The sequence below is a fragment of the Tiliqua scincoides genome, chromosome 3 (assembly GCF_035046505.1).
Source record: "Tiliqua scincoides isolate rTilSci1 chromosome 3, rTilSci1.hap2, whole genome shotgun sequence".
Taxonomy (NCBI): Eukaryota; Metazoa; Chordata; class Lepidosauria; order Squamata; family Scincidae; genus Tiliqua; species Tiliqua scincoides.
This window is the reverse complement of record NC_089823.1, coordinates 27,547,480-27,567,276: the sequence shown is the minus strand read 5'-3', so window position 1 is coordinate 27,567,276 and position 19,797 is coordinate 27,547,480. Positions and strand designations below refer to the sequence as shown.

General features: G+C 38.2%; 1 protein-coding gene across 1 annotated transcript in view; it reads right to left on the bottom strand.

The window, feature by feature from the left end:
* BRCA2 (BRCA2 DNA repair associated) overlaps nucleotides 1-19,797 on the bottom strand; it is a 34,058-nt gene that overhangs the window by 1,689 nt on the left and 12,572 nt on the right. Inside the window, exons 11-26 of the mRNA XM_066621251.1 lie at nucleotides 15,564-19,742; nucleotides 13,625-13,720; nucleotides 12,355-12,424; nucleotides 10,177-10,460; nucleotides 8,674-8,867; nucleotides 7,819-8,006; nucleotides 7,009-7,179; nucleotides 6,377-6,734; nucleotides 5,742-5,897; nucleotides 5,504-5,648; nucleotides 3,714-3,832; nucleotides 2,244-2,445; nucleotides 1,748-1,914; nucleotides 1,525-1,663; nucleotides 862-1,118; nucleotides 216-362 (exon numbers count right to left, since the gene is read on the bottom strand). Coding sequence (XP_066477348.1) covers nucleotides 216-362; nucleotides 862-1,118; nucleotides 1,525-1,663; nucleotides 1,748-1,914; nucleotides 2,244-2,445; nucleotides 3,714-3,832; nucleotides 5,504-5,648; nucleotides 5,742-5,897; nucleotides 6,377-6,734; nucleotides 7,009-7,179; nucleotides 7,819-8,006; nucleotides 8,674-8,867; nucleotides 10,177-10,460; nucleotides 12,355-12,424; nucleotides 13,625-13,720; nucleotides 15,564-19,742 — 6,872 coding nt within the window. The remainder of the gene's footprint in view (nucleotides 1-215; nucleotides 363-861; nucleotides 1,119-1,524; nucleotides 1,664-1,747; nucleotides 1,915-2,243; nucleotides 2,446-3,713; nucleotides 3,833-5,503; nucleotides 5,649-5,741; nucleotides 5,898-6,376; nucleotides 6,735-7,008; nucleotides 7,180-7,818; nucleotides 8,007-8,673; nucleotides 8,868-10,176; nucleotides 10,461-12,354; nucleotides 12,425-13,624; nucleotides 13,721-15,563; nucleotides 19,743-19,797) is intronic.

Below are 19,797 nucleotides of genomic sequence, written 5' to 3'. Positions count from 1 at the left end.
GTGCCTGTCTGCTTATTTTAAAGACTTTCTTTCTAACTGCCCAGCAAACATTTTTAGCCATTTCCAGATAATTATATTGCTACCAATAAAATCATTTTCATGGTAAGCTACTCCAACTGCAATCGTAAAAACACTTTCTAGGAAGTAACTCACTGAACACTGTGGTTTTGACTTCTGAATAAACATTCATAGGATTGGACTGTTAATAAACTTACTGCATGTTTATTTCCTGCACCAGGTTTCCAAGGTGAAGGAAAGTGATCCAAGCCACATTCTTTGGTAAAGTTAAACACTTGAGGGCCATCTGCCTGAAGCAAATCCATCAGTCTCTGCTGCACATCTTTGCCAAAGCAGCTGTCATTCTACACAAAAAAGGAAAGCTTTATTTAAAAATAAATAATATGAATTTAAAAAACTTAAACATTAGCACTAAATGCAGAATGCTGTATCTTAAACCTTCTCATAACCAAGATAAGTATCAGTTGTCTTCAAAACCTAACAGTATGTTCAATGAGAAACAAATATAAATACTTGCTCAGCGGGCCATGTAAAATCAAGTCTAGCAGGGCCCAACGTCTTTTACTATGGAAATTAGCACAGCGCTGGTTCATATGAGAATAAAGAACCTCAAGCTCCAGAGAGGAAAAATAAGGAGCAGATGATTCTTGGGAGGGAGGAGCAAGGAGGAGACACATTGGCATGATTTGGCAAATGAGAAGATGATCGGCATTAGCCACTAGTACCTGGAGATGTGGTGACTGTTAAATATAGGGAGGAAAGGGCACGTGAGGACCATCAGTAGATGAACATTTGGCAGAGCTGTGTGAACACCACTATTCAATTTAAAATGTATGGTTTTACCTCTACAACATTTTTCAGTTCATTAAATGTTCCTTGGAGATGGCTTTCCTTTGGATTTGATGAGAAAGCAGAACGATCTCCTGCAAATAAGGTGGGGATGCATGATCTGAATTCGGGTCGCCATTGAAGGTTGGTTGCTGCGATCAATGCAGAAGGAATCACTATGTCTTCAATAGCAAGCAGCTTAAGATCTAAACTGATCTGGACTGCTATTAAATTATGGTTTTCATTGGACAGATACAGCAATGTAGAAAAACCTAGAACAGAAATTAGATGTATCGCTTAACTTCTTTTAAAAAATTAAATGTTGGTGCTAACATTTCAACTTTTACATTTTAACAGAGTCTGGAAGGACCTCTGCAACAATACACACATATTACCAATTGTATCATATTTATAATGCCGGACATCAAGGTCCCAGATTTTTCTCACGTTTTTTTCTTTAAAAAAATGTTCTCAACTTGTTTGATATAGGTTTCAGTGTGAGATTAGAAGTATAGATATCAAGGTATTAAATGTTGATTTCACTGCATTCCAGGTTACTTTTTAAAAGCGGTACTTGCTAACTGAAATGACTACAAAATTGATTTTTTTAAAATTCAGTCATAAGACTTGGAACTTAAACAAAACAGATTATGAATCTGAGCACTTGCTGTACCATACCTGTTCCTTTCCTGAGACAAACGACATACCCCACCAAATCCACTTCTGAACATGTAGGTTGGAAAGAGGGTTCCAACAATCTGCTGAATTGCAGAGGCTGCCTTGGCTTGTAAACATGTGTCAGGACCTCTTGAGAGACCTAAAGACATCAATTTTAAACACCTTAATAAAAATTACTTAAAACATTTGGATTTATTTCCATTTACAGGTCCATGGTACTTACTGGCAGCTGCAGATACTGAGTTTTCTTGGTAGCTGTTAGCTGTAAATTAGCAGTCTCTGACCTGTCTTTGGAGTGGGATGCAGTTAAGTGAAAGATTTTGTACCGACCTCCTTCCTTTAGAAGGGTACAGACATGTGATGATGGACGCCAGATATTCAACATGACTTCTAAAAATGTTAAAACAAATATATTAGTGTATATATATAGTATATATAACGTAACTGTATATATTAATATATAAATATATACACACACAATAAAAATGTAAAAAGAAATAACCATATATTACATTCTTCATCAGTAACGTCTTATCCTTTATAAAGTATGTCAAGTACAAATAAAAACCCATTGAGTGACTCAACATTCAGTTCATTTTAATAACTTTGGTATTTATGCTACAGTTACAGAAGTTTCACTAGGGACATATACCAAGTTCAGATGATCCTGATAAATACGATTTGATTTAAATGGATATTTAGGTTCTACTTCTACTAACCTTTGCGTCTTCCTTCTTTTCTGTAATCCATAATGCGCAGTTTCATTACAGGAATTACATCCCTTTTGCAGGGAGCATGTTCATCCTGCTCAGCAGATTCCACAGCTTTCCTGAATTCTGCTTCGATCTGCACTTGCCTTCTCTCATTTACCATCTGTCTATGGTTATTCAAGGCTTTTAATTGCTCCTTGCTGAAATAGCCCTGCAATCAGACCATTAATGCTGGAACAACATCACATGCTTTTAACAGCAAATATGCGGGAGGGGGGAACAACTAGAAATCCCTGTCCCATAATGTCCTTTTTTTTTTTTTAAACTAAAGCTTTTTTGAAATCTTTTTGGTTAAATCTAGTTTTCCTTCCACTGAAGGTAGAATCCCTGGGTTCTACCCATTATATATTGGCTCTGGAACATACTCTAAACCTAATAGTGTTATATCAAATTATGTACGCGCACAATTGCTTTCACAACCACTAAATTGTTACAAGCTGGTTCATATATTCAGACCATGAATGACACAAAAGTCACCTGTGCTTTTCTCTTTTCCACTGTAATGTTAAAAAACTTGCACCTCCCAAGGATGAGATCCAGGAGCTTCACAAACCCCACTGTTTCTTGTATGAATTGGTTCCTATATTTCTGTTTTGTATACCAATTAATATCATTTGGCCTTATTAAGAGTTCTGTTAGTTTCCATCATAATCTGATATGAAATATCACTATTTTGCTTTTCCATATCAGTTTGTTTCCAACATCCACATATCACCAGAGAGAACGATCAAGAGACTAACAGCCCAATCCTGAGCTGCCTGGGGCATGCAGCTGCAGCGGCGCCGAGAATGGCTGCTGCCGCATCCTGCGTGCCTCAGCCTGCCGCAGGTGGTGCTTTGGGAGAAGGGGACTTTTGTCCTCCTCTCCCGGGTAGGGGAAGCAGCCCTGCAATGGGGCTACTCACTTTACCGCTGACCGGAAGGAGCGGAGCTCCACGGGACCTGCCTTTCTCCCTCCCCTGGCACGCCTCCTGCCTCCTCGTCATGCCTACCCCCTCCCCGGAACTCCCCCCCGCCCCTTCCCCACCCCCGCTTACTACCGGGCTGTCACCCATGCTAGCCCAGCGCTGGCTGGTGCTAGGCTAGCACTGGGTGGGCGCCCGTCCTCCACTGTTCAGCAATATCACGGTGCTGCAGCTCGGCGGTAAGCCTCACAGACGTGCCTTATGGCATGTTTGCAACAGTGCACTCCGGCAAGGATTGGGCTCTTAAGAAACTGGATTCATCTTATGTTAATATTTATCTATATTTTCTTACCAAACTTTGATCTTCTTCCTTGCTCTAAATTCAGTTAACATTCGTCAAGTCAAGCATGCTTGGGGCAGGAGCAGGAGCAGGAGCAGTCATAATTAATAATGAGAGGTTCATATGTTGATTTAGGATACTAAAAGTAGTTGCTGTATTTCAACTGTGTTCTTACCTCCATGTAAGCTGGATCAGCAGCATTCAGAACTGCCTCATAAAGTTCTGCACCATCTTGAAGAGAACGAATTTGTTGCCTGGTTAATGTACGGGATCTCACAGGTCTTTTGCCTTCACCTATATTTTAAGAAATTTACTTAAATTTACAGGCCACTCCAGACAACAAAAGTAAAGCATTAAAGACAGTATTAAAAAAAATTACCACCCTCAGAATTCTGCTCAGGCTGAGACTTTAGCAAGCCTCTAAAAGGAAAATGCTCCCAATGAGAGGTGGCATATCACATACTGTATTTTTGTGTCTGCTCTATCTGAATCTGACACATAAGAGAGCACTTATCACAATGGGACCCAGAGGTGGCAACAACTTAGAAGGTCTGTCGAATCCAAGCCTCTTTATAATTCAAAACTAGCAGTTTGCATTGTTCCTGTAATTTATATCTTCCCTGTCATTTTAAAGACAAATTTATATGGCTAAGAGCCAGACCACAAGTGATAGGATGCAAGAGATCCATAAACTCATGTGCTGCAGTAATTTTTTTAAAAATGTAGTTGCCCCTCACCTTACATGCAGATGACTTGCACAAATTCAACTATAAGCACTCAGCAAAAGAAACAAAATCTCAGAAAAACTACAGTTTAAATAGATCAGGTGATTCCATCCACAATTTCCACTTAACTAAATGCATTTTCTCCCACCCTTCCTTGTGCCCAGCCACCTTGTATTATGCACCATTTCAATTAGGAAACAGGATAATACATTCTGCACCCACTGAAGCTTTCAATCTTCAATGGGAGCAAAACATGAAATATGAACAGACCACAGCTACATTTCAAATATTAACAATTCTGTGGTCTTAAATCAGAATGCTTCTGAAAGAAACATATAGCACTGAAACCTATACAACGAAACTTGGGTTTGCATGTTAACAGAAGAAAGTGTATTTTGGTGGACATCTAGCACTTTTTTTATGAACTTGTCTTTCCACTAATTAAGTAGCAAGGCCCCCTTGGACATTGCCTCAAATATTTTGTTCTGTACAGAATCACCTGTTGATTTCTTATGGAACGCACCAAGGCCAAAGCCTTAGGTTTTCATCACATAGCATGTTCTCTGCCATGTACTTCATGATCTTCTCTAAACCACTCAACTTGCACTGACAGGATCACTACAATATGCTACAAGGCTGATTTATTGACTCCAAATCCATTTAGACCTATCTGAGCCAACAATCCCTCTAGAGTGGATATTCGGCGTAAAACCAAACTGTAGAAGCACAAAAATCACATAAGAGATATCCTAAGAGTAAAAATAAATTCTTTGGAACCTGGTGCCTGTCCAGCAGCTATCAGTGGTATATAAGCATGTTTGGATGATGAGTCAAAAGAGTTAAAATTTGTTTAAAGAACACCAGACAGTAAACATAACCTACTCTGGCATTATCAGACAGTCTTAAAATCTTTGAGATCTTAAACCAATCTATTGAAAACAAACATGTTTGTGGAACTATATCCAAAGAACCCCAAAGACAGACAGGTGCTAGAGTACTGTCCTGCAAACGTTTTCCTACATGAGTTGCTCTGCAAGCAGAAGAACATTTTCATTTCAGTATTACTTCTCTTGTGTAGTGCTCTACTGCAAAAGGTAAAATAGCCCTCCCAAGTACATTTTGTGGTAAAAAGGACACCTCTGATGCCAACCCATTAAAAAATTATTGTATAAAGAAGTTTATAAAAGCCAATTGAGACTACATTCAGCAGACTAAACAACAATTAGTCTTGATACTTTACCTTCACTTTTTTCAAACTCAGCTTGTATTTTTGCAAGCAGCACCTCAAGCATTTTTTGGCGATTCTCAGCATGCTTTGCTGCTTCTCGTTCTTCAGCTCGGCAGTTACGAAACACATATGAACCCACTGACACTTTTTCCATCCACTGCAGTAAATATTCATGAAAAGTTAATAACTTTTAATGTGCTTCAGATGAAAATTAGTTGAAAGTTACCATAATATACACAAAATTCTTTACCTGTATCGGATAAATTCTCTGTATAATGATATCAATGCAACTAACGGTCCCACCATCACTAAAAAGGGATGACAAAGGCACACAAAAAGGTCGAGGATCCCAATGATATCCCAATTTGCTATACCATCGAGTGCGTCGAGTACTGTTAGCTGAAATCTAAGCAAAAACCTTAATAAGCTTCAGCAAGTAGTTGCTATAGAGCAGTCCAATAGCTTTATGTATTTTTACATGTAATAAAGGTAAATATTTTCCAAATGCTACCAGGACCAAAATTGTGGAACTGTAGAAGTGAAATAGATTCAGTGATTCGTGGCCGTTAATACCAGTTTTAGGCCCATAGCGCTGGTCTTTCAGAGGGTGCCACGATTCTGAGAAAGTATACCAAGGGATTCTTGCCAAGATCAAAAATTGCAGTCATAATGTACATGCTGTACGATTTTTAATTTTTATTTTTTAATACAGGGCCCTGCCTATAGGTTCACAATCTGAAAGACAAATACATAGAGATATAGGAGATGAAAACCAATAGAAATGTCAACTGCAAGAAAAAACAGACTGCTCCTAAAACACTCTACAAAGAAAAAGTAGTAACTGGAAATAGGTTTACTTAATTCAAGACTGCCTTAGAATTTTACCTTTAACATAAGGGATTCTGAGGTTTCCAGTGGACTGCTTGCATCCTGAGACCCCATAAGTTCTGCTCCATGTACAATGATCTTCTGACCCACTGCCAGCTTGTCTTTGCACAGTAGCGACTGAAGAGGAGGATCCAGGATGGCCCGAATCCCATACCAGCCATCTGTAACTTCAACTGCTGCTACTTTTTTCTGGCTTTCCTCAACAATGTTTTTATTGTCACAAATGTAAGACATGTTTGTACTTAATGATATGATTTTAGAAATGCACAATACGAGTGTTTTAGCAGCAATGTCATCTCTCTCAGTTATCCTTTTAATGGCTGATCGATGACTTCTGTCAACTTCCACATCATACCTTTCAAAAGGAAACATGCATAATGGCTTCACATGAGATGCAGGAGAAAGCAAACATTTTTAAAGATAGTTTCCTTTAAAAAAAACAACACCCAGTAGTGTTCAATTTTTAAAAGCACATCCCCTCATAAAGTTGTCTGCAGTTGTAGAAATAATTATAGTTTAAAAACGATGAACTATACCAACTTATTTAAAACAGAAGTGATACATTTTAGAGTCCCAAAATTAACCACACAGAAAGTCACAATCCCAAACTAAATCAATCTGTGCCGTACCTGTACTTTAGCTGAAGTAAAACTCTTTCTGGAGTCAAACATTTATTGGCAAATTCCTGTGGAAATGCAACTTCCATAGCTGCAAGTTTCCATATGATCCATCTATAATGGTTGTAGACCCAGGCTTTTGAAATTAGCTTTGGATCCACACCAGGTGTGTCACACAAAGCCCTGTGAAAAATTAATAAATATTCATTGATTTGTTATAAAAATATAACTTGCGTTTTCAGCAAAGATGCCACCTCCAATAGGATAAGCAAATGAGCATGTCTAAGGTGATAACATTAGGATAGGTATATAATTAAAATTTAGTTGAAAAAAACAACCTACATTTGTATAGCTTGAACACATATCCTATCTTGCTTAATTCCTAAATATTATATTTACAAAATACCTAAAATTTCTAAGCACTGTATAAAATATGACACAGACTCCACTCATAGTTTTATAATCTAAGGCTGTAAAGCTATACACTTACGCAAAAGTAAGTCCCATTGAACTCAACAGGACTTACTTCTGAGTAGATATGCACAGAATTGCACTGTAACACTAGCAAGGCAAGGTGGGAAAGATGGTCAATTGGGATAAATATCTTCAACGTCCTGAGTGTATCAATGCTATAGTTTACTCCAGGGGAGCCCAAAACAGACATATGTTGAACTATTTTTAGTAAAACAGTTCCTTTGAATTTTCTTTGTGTTTCATAAGAAAAGGTTTTGCATTTCAATATTAAACATTCTCTGACAGGATCAGGATGGTAGGAGCTATATATAGGTAATGGTGTCATATTGAAAAACCTCAACAACATACTGGTAGAATTCTTCTTTTCCAGCTTTTCCCTCATTTGTAGGAATAAGATAGCCTCCATCAGCCAGCAGTATTCCATATCTTTCTAGAAAATACTCCCGACTGAAAAACTCCTGGATTAAAAATTGAAAATCTTCTGCATTTCTGCTGTTAACTTTCATGCATTGCTTGGAAACACCCAAGGAATACAACTGCAAAGGTAAGAAACAGGTAGAATAATTTAAGGTTTGTTATAGCAGAGGCTTAGTACCTAAGCCAACCAGCTGCAGGCTCAACATCCGCAGATATTCAAATCTGCAGATGCCAAGCCTGTGGATAAGGAGGACCCACTGTATTTATATTTTTATACCTACCAGTCCCAGAGTCAGTTAACCAGCCCCTGATCGTCAATTGTTATATATGAGTATCCGTGGAATAATTAAATTGTGAATGTATTTAATTAGTTAATACTTTAAACCAGTGGTTCCCAAATGTTTTCAACTAGTCAACTCCCTTGACCCACTAGGTCAGTGGTTCCCAAACTGTGAGCCGTGGAAACTAGCCAGGGGAGCCACAGAATCTTCACGAAAAGCCCACCGCCATATACAATGTGTAGGATTGTAGCCCTAATGGGGAGCTGTGCCCAATGGCCCAGTAGGTCAAGGGAGCCACCAGTTGAAAAAGTTTGGAAACCACTGCAGTAGGCCATTGGCTGTGGCTCCCCATTAGGGCTACAATCTTATATATTGTAAAGGACAGCGGGTTATTTGCAAGGATTCAGCAGCTCCTCTGGCTGGTTTCTGTGGCTATCCAGGGAGCCACAGGTCACAGTTTCAGAACCACTGCCTTAAACTAATAAGATTCATACAAGATAGATACCTGTTCACTGGAGTAAGAACTAGGGTGTTTCTCTTCCACTGCGTCTTTAAGAGGAACACGACAAGCAGCAGCAGCCATTTTCATAAGATACAGACTGCCTGGTTGTGGACAAATTCTTTGCCTTTGTTTCTTTAGAATTCTAATGTCTTGTAAATTTCTGGCATGGTGAAGATTTGCTATTATTTTTGTTAGATCTGTCAAGAAAAATACTAATCAAATCCTAATGAATTTGCTGTAATTTAAAAAGGAAATTCCAAGATTGCCCAGAAAGTACATGCATTTTTAGAGGTTACCATGTTTAAAAATTAATGCGAGTATATTAGAACATTTTTATTATAAGAGTACACTTTCTAATAAATATTTCTAATAAATATTTCCTAGTAGATTGCCACTTATATACATATTGTTATTCTCAGGGAGGATACACAACCACTTTTCTTGAGTGTCTTGCTTCTTAGAAAACAGCCTGCCTCCTAGTGGATAGAGTGGAGAATAATCAATATCTCAACCACTCAATGGCAACAAATAAGCACACAGTATTTCATTTATATATCACCCTTCCTCCAAGAAGCTTAGGGTGCTATTCATCTCCTCTCCCTCGTTTTATCTTCACAGCAATCCTGAGGTAAGTTTGACTGAGATGACTGGCCCAAGGTCACCCAAGTGAGCTTCACATGGCTCAGAGGAAACTTGAACCTGGGTCTTTTTGGTTCAAGCCCAAACAAACTGGAAGCCAAAAACACTATTCTGTTATCATAATTTGCCTTTTACTAAACAACTGAAGAAACGGAGCTGCAGTTAGCTGTGCCTGCAGCTTTTCTGAGTGGCTCTCTGTGCAATCAGAGATGTGGAATCTGCACATGCACAGGCCAAATCATGTGGTGTGCATGATGCTCCTTTCTCTCAATTAACATTTTTTTGCTCTAAGCACCTCAGCCAAGGGCAAAGAAGAGAGTGCCTTATCATGTCCTTTAAATCTTGGAGTAGTCAATCCCTAACAAGTTCCATCTTGTCTCCTGTGCTTTTTAAGATGAGACCATTAGGAAATCTCATTTGGAAGTGTGCACTGTTGTCAATATGCTCAAGGTCATCTAACTCTAGCTTCCATTTTCATCAGATTCTACTACAGCCTGAATTCAAGCGTTGAAGTGAACACAGACTAACAAGCCAAGACCCAATCTAGACAGGACAGAGGTGTTGCTGATCAGTAGGAGAGCTGATCTGGGTTTGGGGGTACAGATTTTTTGGGGGTGGGTAACAGTTCTTTTGATGTCAGGACAAGATATTTTTGTTTATGTAAGGTGTATGCATCAATTTCAGTTTCCCTCTGCCAAGTATTTACACATACTGGTTTTCTCAGTTTGTTTTATTTCCTGAGATTTATAATTGCTGAATTGTTTTTGTTGTGTTAAATAGATGTTAAAATGTTGTGAGCTGCTTCAAGGACTTTTCCGGAAGCCAAAAGGTATATTATAAATTCCTTAATAAAACACACAAACATACCTTCATCTTTGTATTCAGAATCCACCAATGATATTTGTGTAGTAGAATCTTTTTCAAATAGTTCACTTTCTAATTTAGTGGTGGCTGTAGGAACCTTTAAAAGAGGGTTTAACTCTTCCTTTCCATCAATACTTTTGCTGACCAATAAGCCAGATTCTTTGCTGTTATCTATTTTATTCTCAGAAACACCTGACTTTGTTTTGAAAGGTGGCACAAAAACTTTTACAGGTCTCTTTTCTGTATGATGGTTTTCCTTCTTCTTGCTTTCCTCAGTTAAGGACTTCCTAAATGGAGTGAAGAAAGAATATTTTGAAATATATTGCTTAGAACACTCATATTAAGATTTACAACCTTTAAATCTTCTTCCCACTCTTTTGCAGAACTGAACAATTACCATAGATACTATAGAAGTAGCCTATAGTATGTGAAATTTTTGCTAAGTAATCAAGCTCCAGTTATCACTTTGCCTTATCTCTGGGTCAATCAGAGGGCAAAGCCTTTCAACTCTGAAACGTTTCCTTGGCCCAAGTTTCTCAAGCAGCAGGCAGGCATAGCTCCTTAGAAGCAATTTGTTAATCTTTTATTCTCCTTCCTTCTGCTGCAGCCTGGTTCTGCTTTGCAAATGCTTGCAAAACACGTCTGTTTTTTGAAATACCAGGATGGGAATCCTCCTTTCCATCTGAAGCAGGCTACAATTCAATGCACCCTTACTTAAGAATGGAAATTACACCCATGGAAAGCAGTGGGTCTACTTCGGTGTAAAAAGGGTTGCAAATATATGCAGATGCATCTCTCTGCTGTGGATTGAATTGCACACTCCCAGTTATGTGTTATGGGTTGTATGTTGTACGTAGAGTTTCTGGCTTAACACACCAGACACCTTAAAGGTGGATTTGATTCCTGGTGCTCCTGCAGTGGTTTCTAACCTTTTTCACTTGCATATCCCTTGGCAGCCCATTTCCATAAATTGTACTCTTCATATTAGCAAAATGTCTGTAATTAATAATACAAGCCCTCATCTCCTCTTTATGAAAGCCCAGACTTCATGTATTTATCACAGTGTTTTCTCTTTTTATCTGTTTGAAGAACAGAAGACTCTGCCTTTGCACTGTTTTGCACCAGAAGTGTGCTGAGAAATTCTGGGCGATTGATCACTGTCCATATTATATTTCAGCCTTTTTATCATGCTGGTTTTCAATCACTGGTTCATACATGAATTGATGACCAAAAACTAGCTATGGTGAGGCTTTCACAACCAACTAGCTACCTCCCTTCCTGCCTTGCTGGTCCTTGCAAGGCATTCCTGTCTTGCAAGGCATTCTGGAGCATGACCTGCCTTTTGGTACCATTATTCCATTCTTTTTCAAGTACCCCTAAAGGTCCTGTTGAGTGTCCCTGGGAGTACATGAATACCAGGTTGGGAACCACTGTTTTACCGGTATGTTGTTCACAGTGCACTTACTGCGACAGTGCTTACAAAAAGGTGATGAAGACCAGAATTTAAAAAGAATAAAAATGTATTATCTTATGATCTTTTACTATGTTTTTAATAAATTAGAGACTACAGTTCTTAGGTAACAATTAGTGGTGGGTTATTTTTCAGGCTAATTATTTTACTGGCCTCGAGTGAAATCAGACAAAACTATAGTCAGACACCCCCCTAAGTTTAACTCCTGACTTATCTGAGGGTCATAGAAAATTCCATGATCGTTAGCTCAAAACCTGCCCTTGACTTATCTGTGGGATCGACTTATGGGCGAGTATCTGCGGTGCATGTATTTTGGCGCAAACAAAATAATACACATTTAATAAACACTAACACAAATAACACTAATAAAATGGAGACTTCTTTATATTGCTGTTCTTTTATCTTGCACCTGCTCCTTAGGCAAACCTGAGTAGAGGGATGCCTCTGTATCCATGGGGCTTTCATTTTGGAATCCCCCAGGCTTAAGTGAAACCACAGATATGGGTGTCCCCTCCCACCCTCCAGAGCTAAGGGGAGTTCCACTTGGGTGGATGATTGGGAAAGTGATATTCTGTGGCATGAGATCCATGGGATAAAGAAACCCATATACTGCTGCCTAACACACGGTTATTCCATGGGAAATGCCCGTTGCCACTGGATTTCTGCATGTGTGGTTTGGGTTTAATTATGCACATGCATGCTTTTCTTACCTGAAAGGGTCACAAATTACAGGCTTTAAAGAGATATCGTAAGTAAACTTTCTTCTGTCATTCACTGTACCTGTAGAAAAACAAAAATTAGATCAAAACATATGTGCTAGGTCAGTGGTTCTCCAATTGGTGCATCACAACGTATCAGATCGTGTAAAGGTTTTCCCGTACCTTTAAGGGGTGGGTGAAGGGGAGAGGGCAGCAATGCAAGGTGCTTTTACTTACTTTCACTAATGTTGGGCTGCTGTGGGCTCCACAAGGTGGGGGGAGCCCTGCGCAGCCTTCTGCAGAGCTCCCCGAAGCTTGGAATATTGACACATGGGGAGGGCTGCGCAAGGCTCCCCACACCTCCTGGAGCCTGCAACAGCCCTACAATAGTAAAAGTAAGTAAAAGCACCCCTTTTCCCCCCTCAGTGACGCAATCCTGGGGATCACGCGTTGCCCTCATCCCTCTCCCACAAAGACTAACTTAGGGAGTAAATCTCCCTATAAGTTTGAGAACCACTGTTCTAGGTTCTTCAAGTAAGGATTAAAATTTCCCTGGCCAGCATCATATATCAGAAAAAAGCAACCAAATAGATTTGCCCTTGATTTAACAAACTAGAATAAGATATTTGTAAAAAAAATTTCAACTCAGTCACTTTAGATTCTTAGGTTTGAACTAATTAATGAAAAATAAGATTTACTAGATTGGTAGCTAAATAGACACGTATTTCCCACCTATACTGAAACAATGACTGTGAGAGTACAGGTTCTGATCTTGGAACACTGTTGCCTTCTCAAATGTGCTATGAGAAGTTGATACAAGGAAGGCAGAGTCCCTAATCAATTAGAAGTTGAGCAGGAGAGAATTCTCTCATTGCTACTGAACAAGCTGAATTGGCCCTGTTCTGCACATGCATATAGGTACAAGAACATTCTTTGGAAAAAAAAGGGGAGGGTTCATCAACAGTTTTTTTATTGCAGTAAGTCCACCCTATACCATATTCTCTTCTTCAACTATTTTTGGTCTCTCTATAAGAAGCTACAGTAACCCAATGACCACACTGAGCTTGCAACTACAATCTATACAAAACTATAAGTTTTCTTATAACTAAGATAATGTACCCACAAACACTTGAAATGTGAAATATAAAATATGTCATTGCCATATGTCCAGAGGATATGTATAGTATATGGCACAAAAATGAAGGTGAAACTACAGATATGGCACCACTGATTAATTTGTAACAACAAATTGGAGGAATATACACAAGAAAGATACAGTTACCATCTGGAGTGCTTTTCAAGACTTTGAATGATGAGTTGTTGAGCCTTTCTGAATTAACAAATTCAGGCAACAGTTTTCTTTTAATAGGAGGTTCTCCTAGAAACAAGCATTCAGCAATTGAAAATTTTTTCTTAATAAATACAAGGTCTGATCCTTTTCACACTTACTCAGAACAAAATCCCTAATTTAATGGGACTCTCAAGCAGGATGAGTAGGCTTGCAGCCTGATAGTGCCCAACTGCTGCAATGTATATATCTGTAAAATGATTATATTCATGATGGATTTAAGGGAGCCAAGTCGAGAAGGAGCTAAATAGCTTGAAGAGTCTACCTTTCTAAAGTGAAGAGTTCTCTTCATGAGTTATGTCTTCATAAGAGAACCTTCTTTTGAAAACATCAGTTTTACCTGTATTTTGAAATCAAATTATATAAAATATTTAACACACTAAGGGTCCAATCCTATCCAGCCCAGAAGCAGCAGCACTAATTGCTCACCGCTTTATCCTGTGTTGGATAAAAGGAGGCTGGAGATGTCCTTGGAGTAAGGGGATATTTGTCCTCTTATACCCAGTAAAGCCCCAGGCTGCTTAATGGGGCTTTTCAAGAATGTGCCAGTTAAATTTCTGGTGCAGACTTGAGAAGCCCTTCCCAGCCCAACACAGGGGATAGAATTCGGCAAAAGAGGACTCTGCTGGTCCGCCCCCTGTTCTGCCCTCTCCACCCTACCCCCACGCTGCTCAGTGTTCAGTGTTTCTCCACCAGCGGTCAGGACTCCTGCAGTGGTGCTGACAGGGTAGCAAAAGCCTACTCAGCACCACTTACCCAGGAGATGCACAAACGTGCTTTACAGCACATTTGCAACACCCACTGCTAGCACTGTGGTCACGGCGCTGACAGTAGGGCATTATTGGATTGGGCTGCCCAACTGCAATTCTATTCACATTTTTCTGGAAGTAAGTCCTACTGAATTCAATTAGACTTACTTCTGAGCAGACATAGTTAGAATTGTACTGTAAAGGCGTGCTCTGATGGGGGAGGCAAGGTAGTGGCCATGAAGTCAACAGTATACAAAAGGTATTATGGCCTTGGCTAGTATTTCTGAATCTGATTTCGGGGGAGGGAGATTACATATGATTACAATGATTCCTCAGTAAAAATTTTCAAATGAACCACTGTTCTCAAATAATGCTTCTGTAATAATTTAATAAACATTCTGAAATGCTCTTGATTATGCTAACCTGTAAGATTCTCCTGGTAGTGTGAGAATCATTTCAAAACTTCAATGGTTGCTTTAATGATTTCGTTGAATTTTTTACCAATAAATTATTGATCATAATTTATTGGAATGGAGGCACTAACAAAAGCCTCCCATTTCTCTAATGTATAATTCTTATGCCATGCATATATACACATTCTTGATCCTCAAATTATTTGTGATGTACACAAATTTGGATTGACAGCTATCAGCTTTTCAGAACCATTGAAAAATTTGAGAACATTTCATATTAAACGATCAACAACAAAAGATGTTCTGCAGTCCTAACGGCGGCTATTGCCGCTTTTCTAAATCCTATGTGTCCATCATAATATTAGTGGCAGGAATGGGGAACACACGTAGGGGTTGAGTTGAGGGTGTTTGCAGCCTTCACATCTGCTAATTCTCTTCTACCATTCCTACACATGACCGTAGCAAAGATCTAAAACTGGTAGTGAGCCCACCAGCTAAGTGAAATTCTGCATCTGAGTGCGGACAGGCATTTTCAAAATAGCTTGCTGAGTGTAGGATGTTTCCTGCAAATGCCCCTGCCTTCCATTCCCATTATCTTGACAGATCTTGATATGACTTGTTCAGTTCTAAGAGTATCTATCTTGTAGGAAATTAAAAATGACTGTCCTACCAAACAGATGCACACAATCAGGTGGCAAAAAATGCTCTTACCTAGCAGACACCTTCCAAATCTGTGTTCTTCCATTTGCCTTTTCCTAGTTCTTGCATTCAATTGAAAGTTACTAGTTTCTCCAGAAATCAAGTTGGATTTTTTTGTATTTTTCTGCACATCTTTATTGGTGAGATCATCATCTTGCATGAATGCTTTGGCACTTTCTGAAGCTTCTGTTTCCAAGTAATTGTCTCGAATTTGAGAGTAAGTAGGACAATTAAAATTCAGCTTTGCTTTGGTTATGGTATTGCATATTGCTGCACATTTTTTTTCACTTCTGCTTGGTTGGTTCATTTCTAAATGCTCTATTTCCTTTGCAGATGGTAAACTCTCTTTTAATTCTGCTGCTTGCTTGTATTTCTCAGTATGAGGCACACACATGGGTACCTTGATGCTCACTAGGTCCTTTTCAGTACAATTGCTTGATAGATAAACTGCATTGCATTTCTCTTTCCGTTTAGATTTTGACATGATTTTAGCTTCAGCTTCTGTAGTAGAAGGCTTTATAGGTGAAATGTCGTCTTGCCTTAAACCCTGTTTATCTACAGAACAATTAATTCTGATATCATCAAATTCTTTTATGAGCCCCATTGCTTTCTGGACAGACTTTTCAGAGATTTGCACTTGTTTTCCACTTGCTGTGCTAAAGCCACAAGGAATATTTGAATTTATCTCAAAATTTGCAGGTATCCTTGCTTGGGAAGGCAATTTATTTTTTTGAGAGGTAACTTTGTCCCTGACCGAAGAGCTGTCACAACCATAACTGCAATCTGATACTGAACTCTGATATTCAAATGAATCTTTTTCCATTTCAGAAAAAAGTAGTCTTGATTTCTTTAATGATTCTTCAGATATTTTTACAGGTTTACCACTTGCTGTGCTAAAAAATCCACACTTATCTGTAGAAAAATCTGCATTGAGCTTGTTAGAGATCCATGAATTAGAATGTTCAGTCTTCATTTGAAAACATGAACTTGACTCTGGTCCAAGATCCAAGGGCATGGGTTTAGTGTACTGTAATGTTTGCTCATCTCTGTCGCAGTATTCCCTGTTTCTGGGAAGCTGGGGTGCAACAGAATTTTCCACAGCAATGTTCTCTATACTTGAGCAGTTGGTAGAAACAGCACACTTCCCATAGCCTACAACATCAGAATAGCTTTTCAAAATGTCATGTTTCCTTGTTTCAGACTGGGATTCTGTATTTTGTTTTACTGGTTTACAGCAGTTGCTATGAAACAACTCTCTGGTCTTTGTTAATGCATCCTGAGAAACTACAACAGTTTTACCACTTGCTGTAGTAAATGCAACTGGCCTAGGTTTCAACAGCTTTGAAGCTGAGGCTTCTGATTGACCAGGTGAATTTTTTGGTAAGGCATTAGCATCTAATGATTTTATGTCACAATTTTGCATTGCACGACTGTCATTTTTCAAAATATCTTCAGAACTGCTAGAATTCTTTTCTGCATTAAATCTTTTTGATGACGCCTCTTGGGAAATGTAAATTAAATGATCTGAGACAGAGTTTCTCTCACTGCATGCATTATGTGATATACTCGTATTTCTAACCAGCAAGTTGTTAACATCTTGCTTTTCATAAATACCTGGCCTTTCAACATGAAAATGCTCCTCCTTATCAGAATCAATTAGTACCATTTTGGAAATGTCATTTTTGCTTGATTCACGTGTCAGATTGTTCTTTGCCAATGAGCCTTTATTTATAAAACATTCTTTCCCCCTTCCATTGTGAGATATTAAATCAGACTCTGATGCATTAGTCTTTAGTGAAAGATGTTTTATGGTTTCAGGATTCACAGTTTGCAAAGAATCTTCAAAGTCACTTTGAGGATTTAGAACTTCCCTCCAATGTCTTTCAGTCCCTTCTCCAAATTCTTCTCTTACTTTGGTAATTTTCTCATCCTTTTTCTCTTTTGTTGAAGCCTGGATGACACGTTTGTCAAGATTCCTGAAAGCATCCTCCTTTTCTGGGAAAATATTTTGTTCTGAAAGAAGGTGCTTTGCTTTAGCTAAGGATTCATCAGATACTGTAACTTGCTTACCACTAGCTGTATAAAACCCCATTGCACTGTTCTGATTTCGTTTTTGGATATCAGGGCATTCTTGATAGTTGATTTCATTTTGATTTAAGTCAATAGTCTTTTTCACAGAAGTGATAGCAACACCTGCCTTTTCACTGGAAGGTGAGGACATTTTATCCAATTCCTCCCTTAGACAAGAGCCAGTCAACAAATGGAGGATTTTACTCTTTTCCACAAATATGCTCCCGTCAGCACCAGTGTGAACACTCTGTAGTGAATAAGCACTACCTGAATTATTCGCTTTTTCTTGGTCTTGATTAGAATCAACATTTTCTTTTTCATCTTCATCATTTAAAGTAGAACTTTTTTCAGTTTTAGTAACTTCAGCTAAACATGTTAGATCAGACAAAGTTTCTTGCAAATTATACTGAGTTTCACCACGGTTTATAACGTGGTGCGAGAATAAAATGCTACGATTATTTTCAATGGATGACAGTTGACTTCCTGTCATATGAAGAGAATATTTTTGAACAATTTTTAGATTAACTTCCGTAGTTCTAGAAATATGAACAACATTGTTTTCATTAAAGTTTTTATCTTTTGCAATATTTTCTTTCACAAAGGTAATAGTATCATTTGCATTATTTTTCAACATATAGTCAGCATTTACTTCTTTGACTTTCTGATGCCCATCAATTCCTTTCATATGTCCAGGGTTATTCCAACAATAATTATTGCTTCTCTCTGATAAACCACTTTGAAAGTAAGTTTTGTGAAGGTCAAGCATTTCACCCATTTCACTTACTGCTTTTGGAGCTTTGCTAATGATCTCATCAGGAAGGTTTACCTTGGTGTTTACAATTGAACAACAGTCTCCCAGATCAGACAAGTGGGGTTGCAAAGGCACTGAAACACGAGGGACAAAATGCGCCTTTTTCCATTTTCCAATTAATGAATTAATTGATGTAACCTCTTTCCTGCTTTGTTTTTGTGCTTTAGATTCCACAGTTGTATCTATATGCTTACTAGGTGACAGATAACTGCCTTGTTGAACTTTTGTTCTGATGCACTCATCAAAATCACTATCTTTCCACACTTCAGAATTTATATCCAATTTACTTATTTCATTTTTATCAATGCTCCCAGGCACTTCTAAATTATTATTGTACAGCATAGTCCTTTGCTCTTTAAACTGTGTGAATTCAAATTGACTACCTGTTTCTTCCAATATATTAGAAAGCTCTGTTACTTCGGCTTCTTGACTTGCTGTTAAATTTTTAGGAACATTCTGAAAAAACAGATTGGCATATTCAGGAAAAACACTTTTTGCGTCATTGCATTTTCTGAAGTTCACCTGAAAATCAGAATCATGTGAAAAATTAGATGACTTTTTATTCAAGTTATTTATCACAACTGAAGAATTCTCAGCATTCTCTTGCACATTTGAAATATTTTGTATGCTTTTACTGGGAAAATCTTCAAGAAATTGGTCTTCTATGTCTTTGAACAGCAATTTGCCTTTTCTAATGTTGTTATTAGATACTGTTATCTGTTTATTAGATGCCGTTTTGAAACCATCAAAAATTTGGGTTTTGTTAGAACTTGCACTTTCTAACCATTTTAACTCATTATCCTCTACATTTTCTTTTAAGTCTGATGATACAGGTTGTGTTGAGTCTACATTTTTCTTCAATACACTAGGTGTTTTCTTTGTCAGACACCCAAGTTCAGCTATCTGAGTGCCACTTGCTGAAGAATGCTGTGTAGCTAATTCCAAAACTTCTTGATTATTTCCCATTTTCAGTTGACTTGCTTTTGGCAATGAAATGAAATTTGCAGGATTGGCACATTTACCACCACTGTCTTTATCTAAAATGTCCTTGTTATTAATGGCAAAGAATTTCTGTTCATGTGGCTCTTTTTCTTGATTAGCAGCTTTAAGATTGGAAAGCAGAACTGCCTCCTCTTTGTTTTCTGTCTGTGGAAATATTGACAGATCTGTAAAGTGACTTTCTGTGCTTGATTTATTAACATATAAAGATTCTTGCAAAGCATCAGGAAAAGAACAGTTTTTTTCAGATCCTACTTCCCGCTTCTCTTCTATGATGTGCTTTTTAGAGCTCAAAGTGTCTTCTGTTTGCCCTGTAAGAAAATGAACCACAACAGTTAGATGAATTAGCTGAAGCTAACACAATTA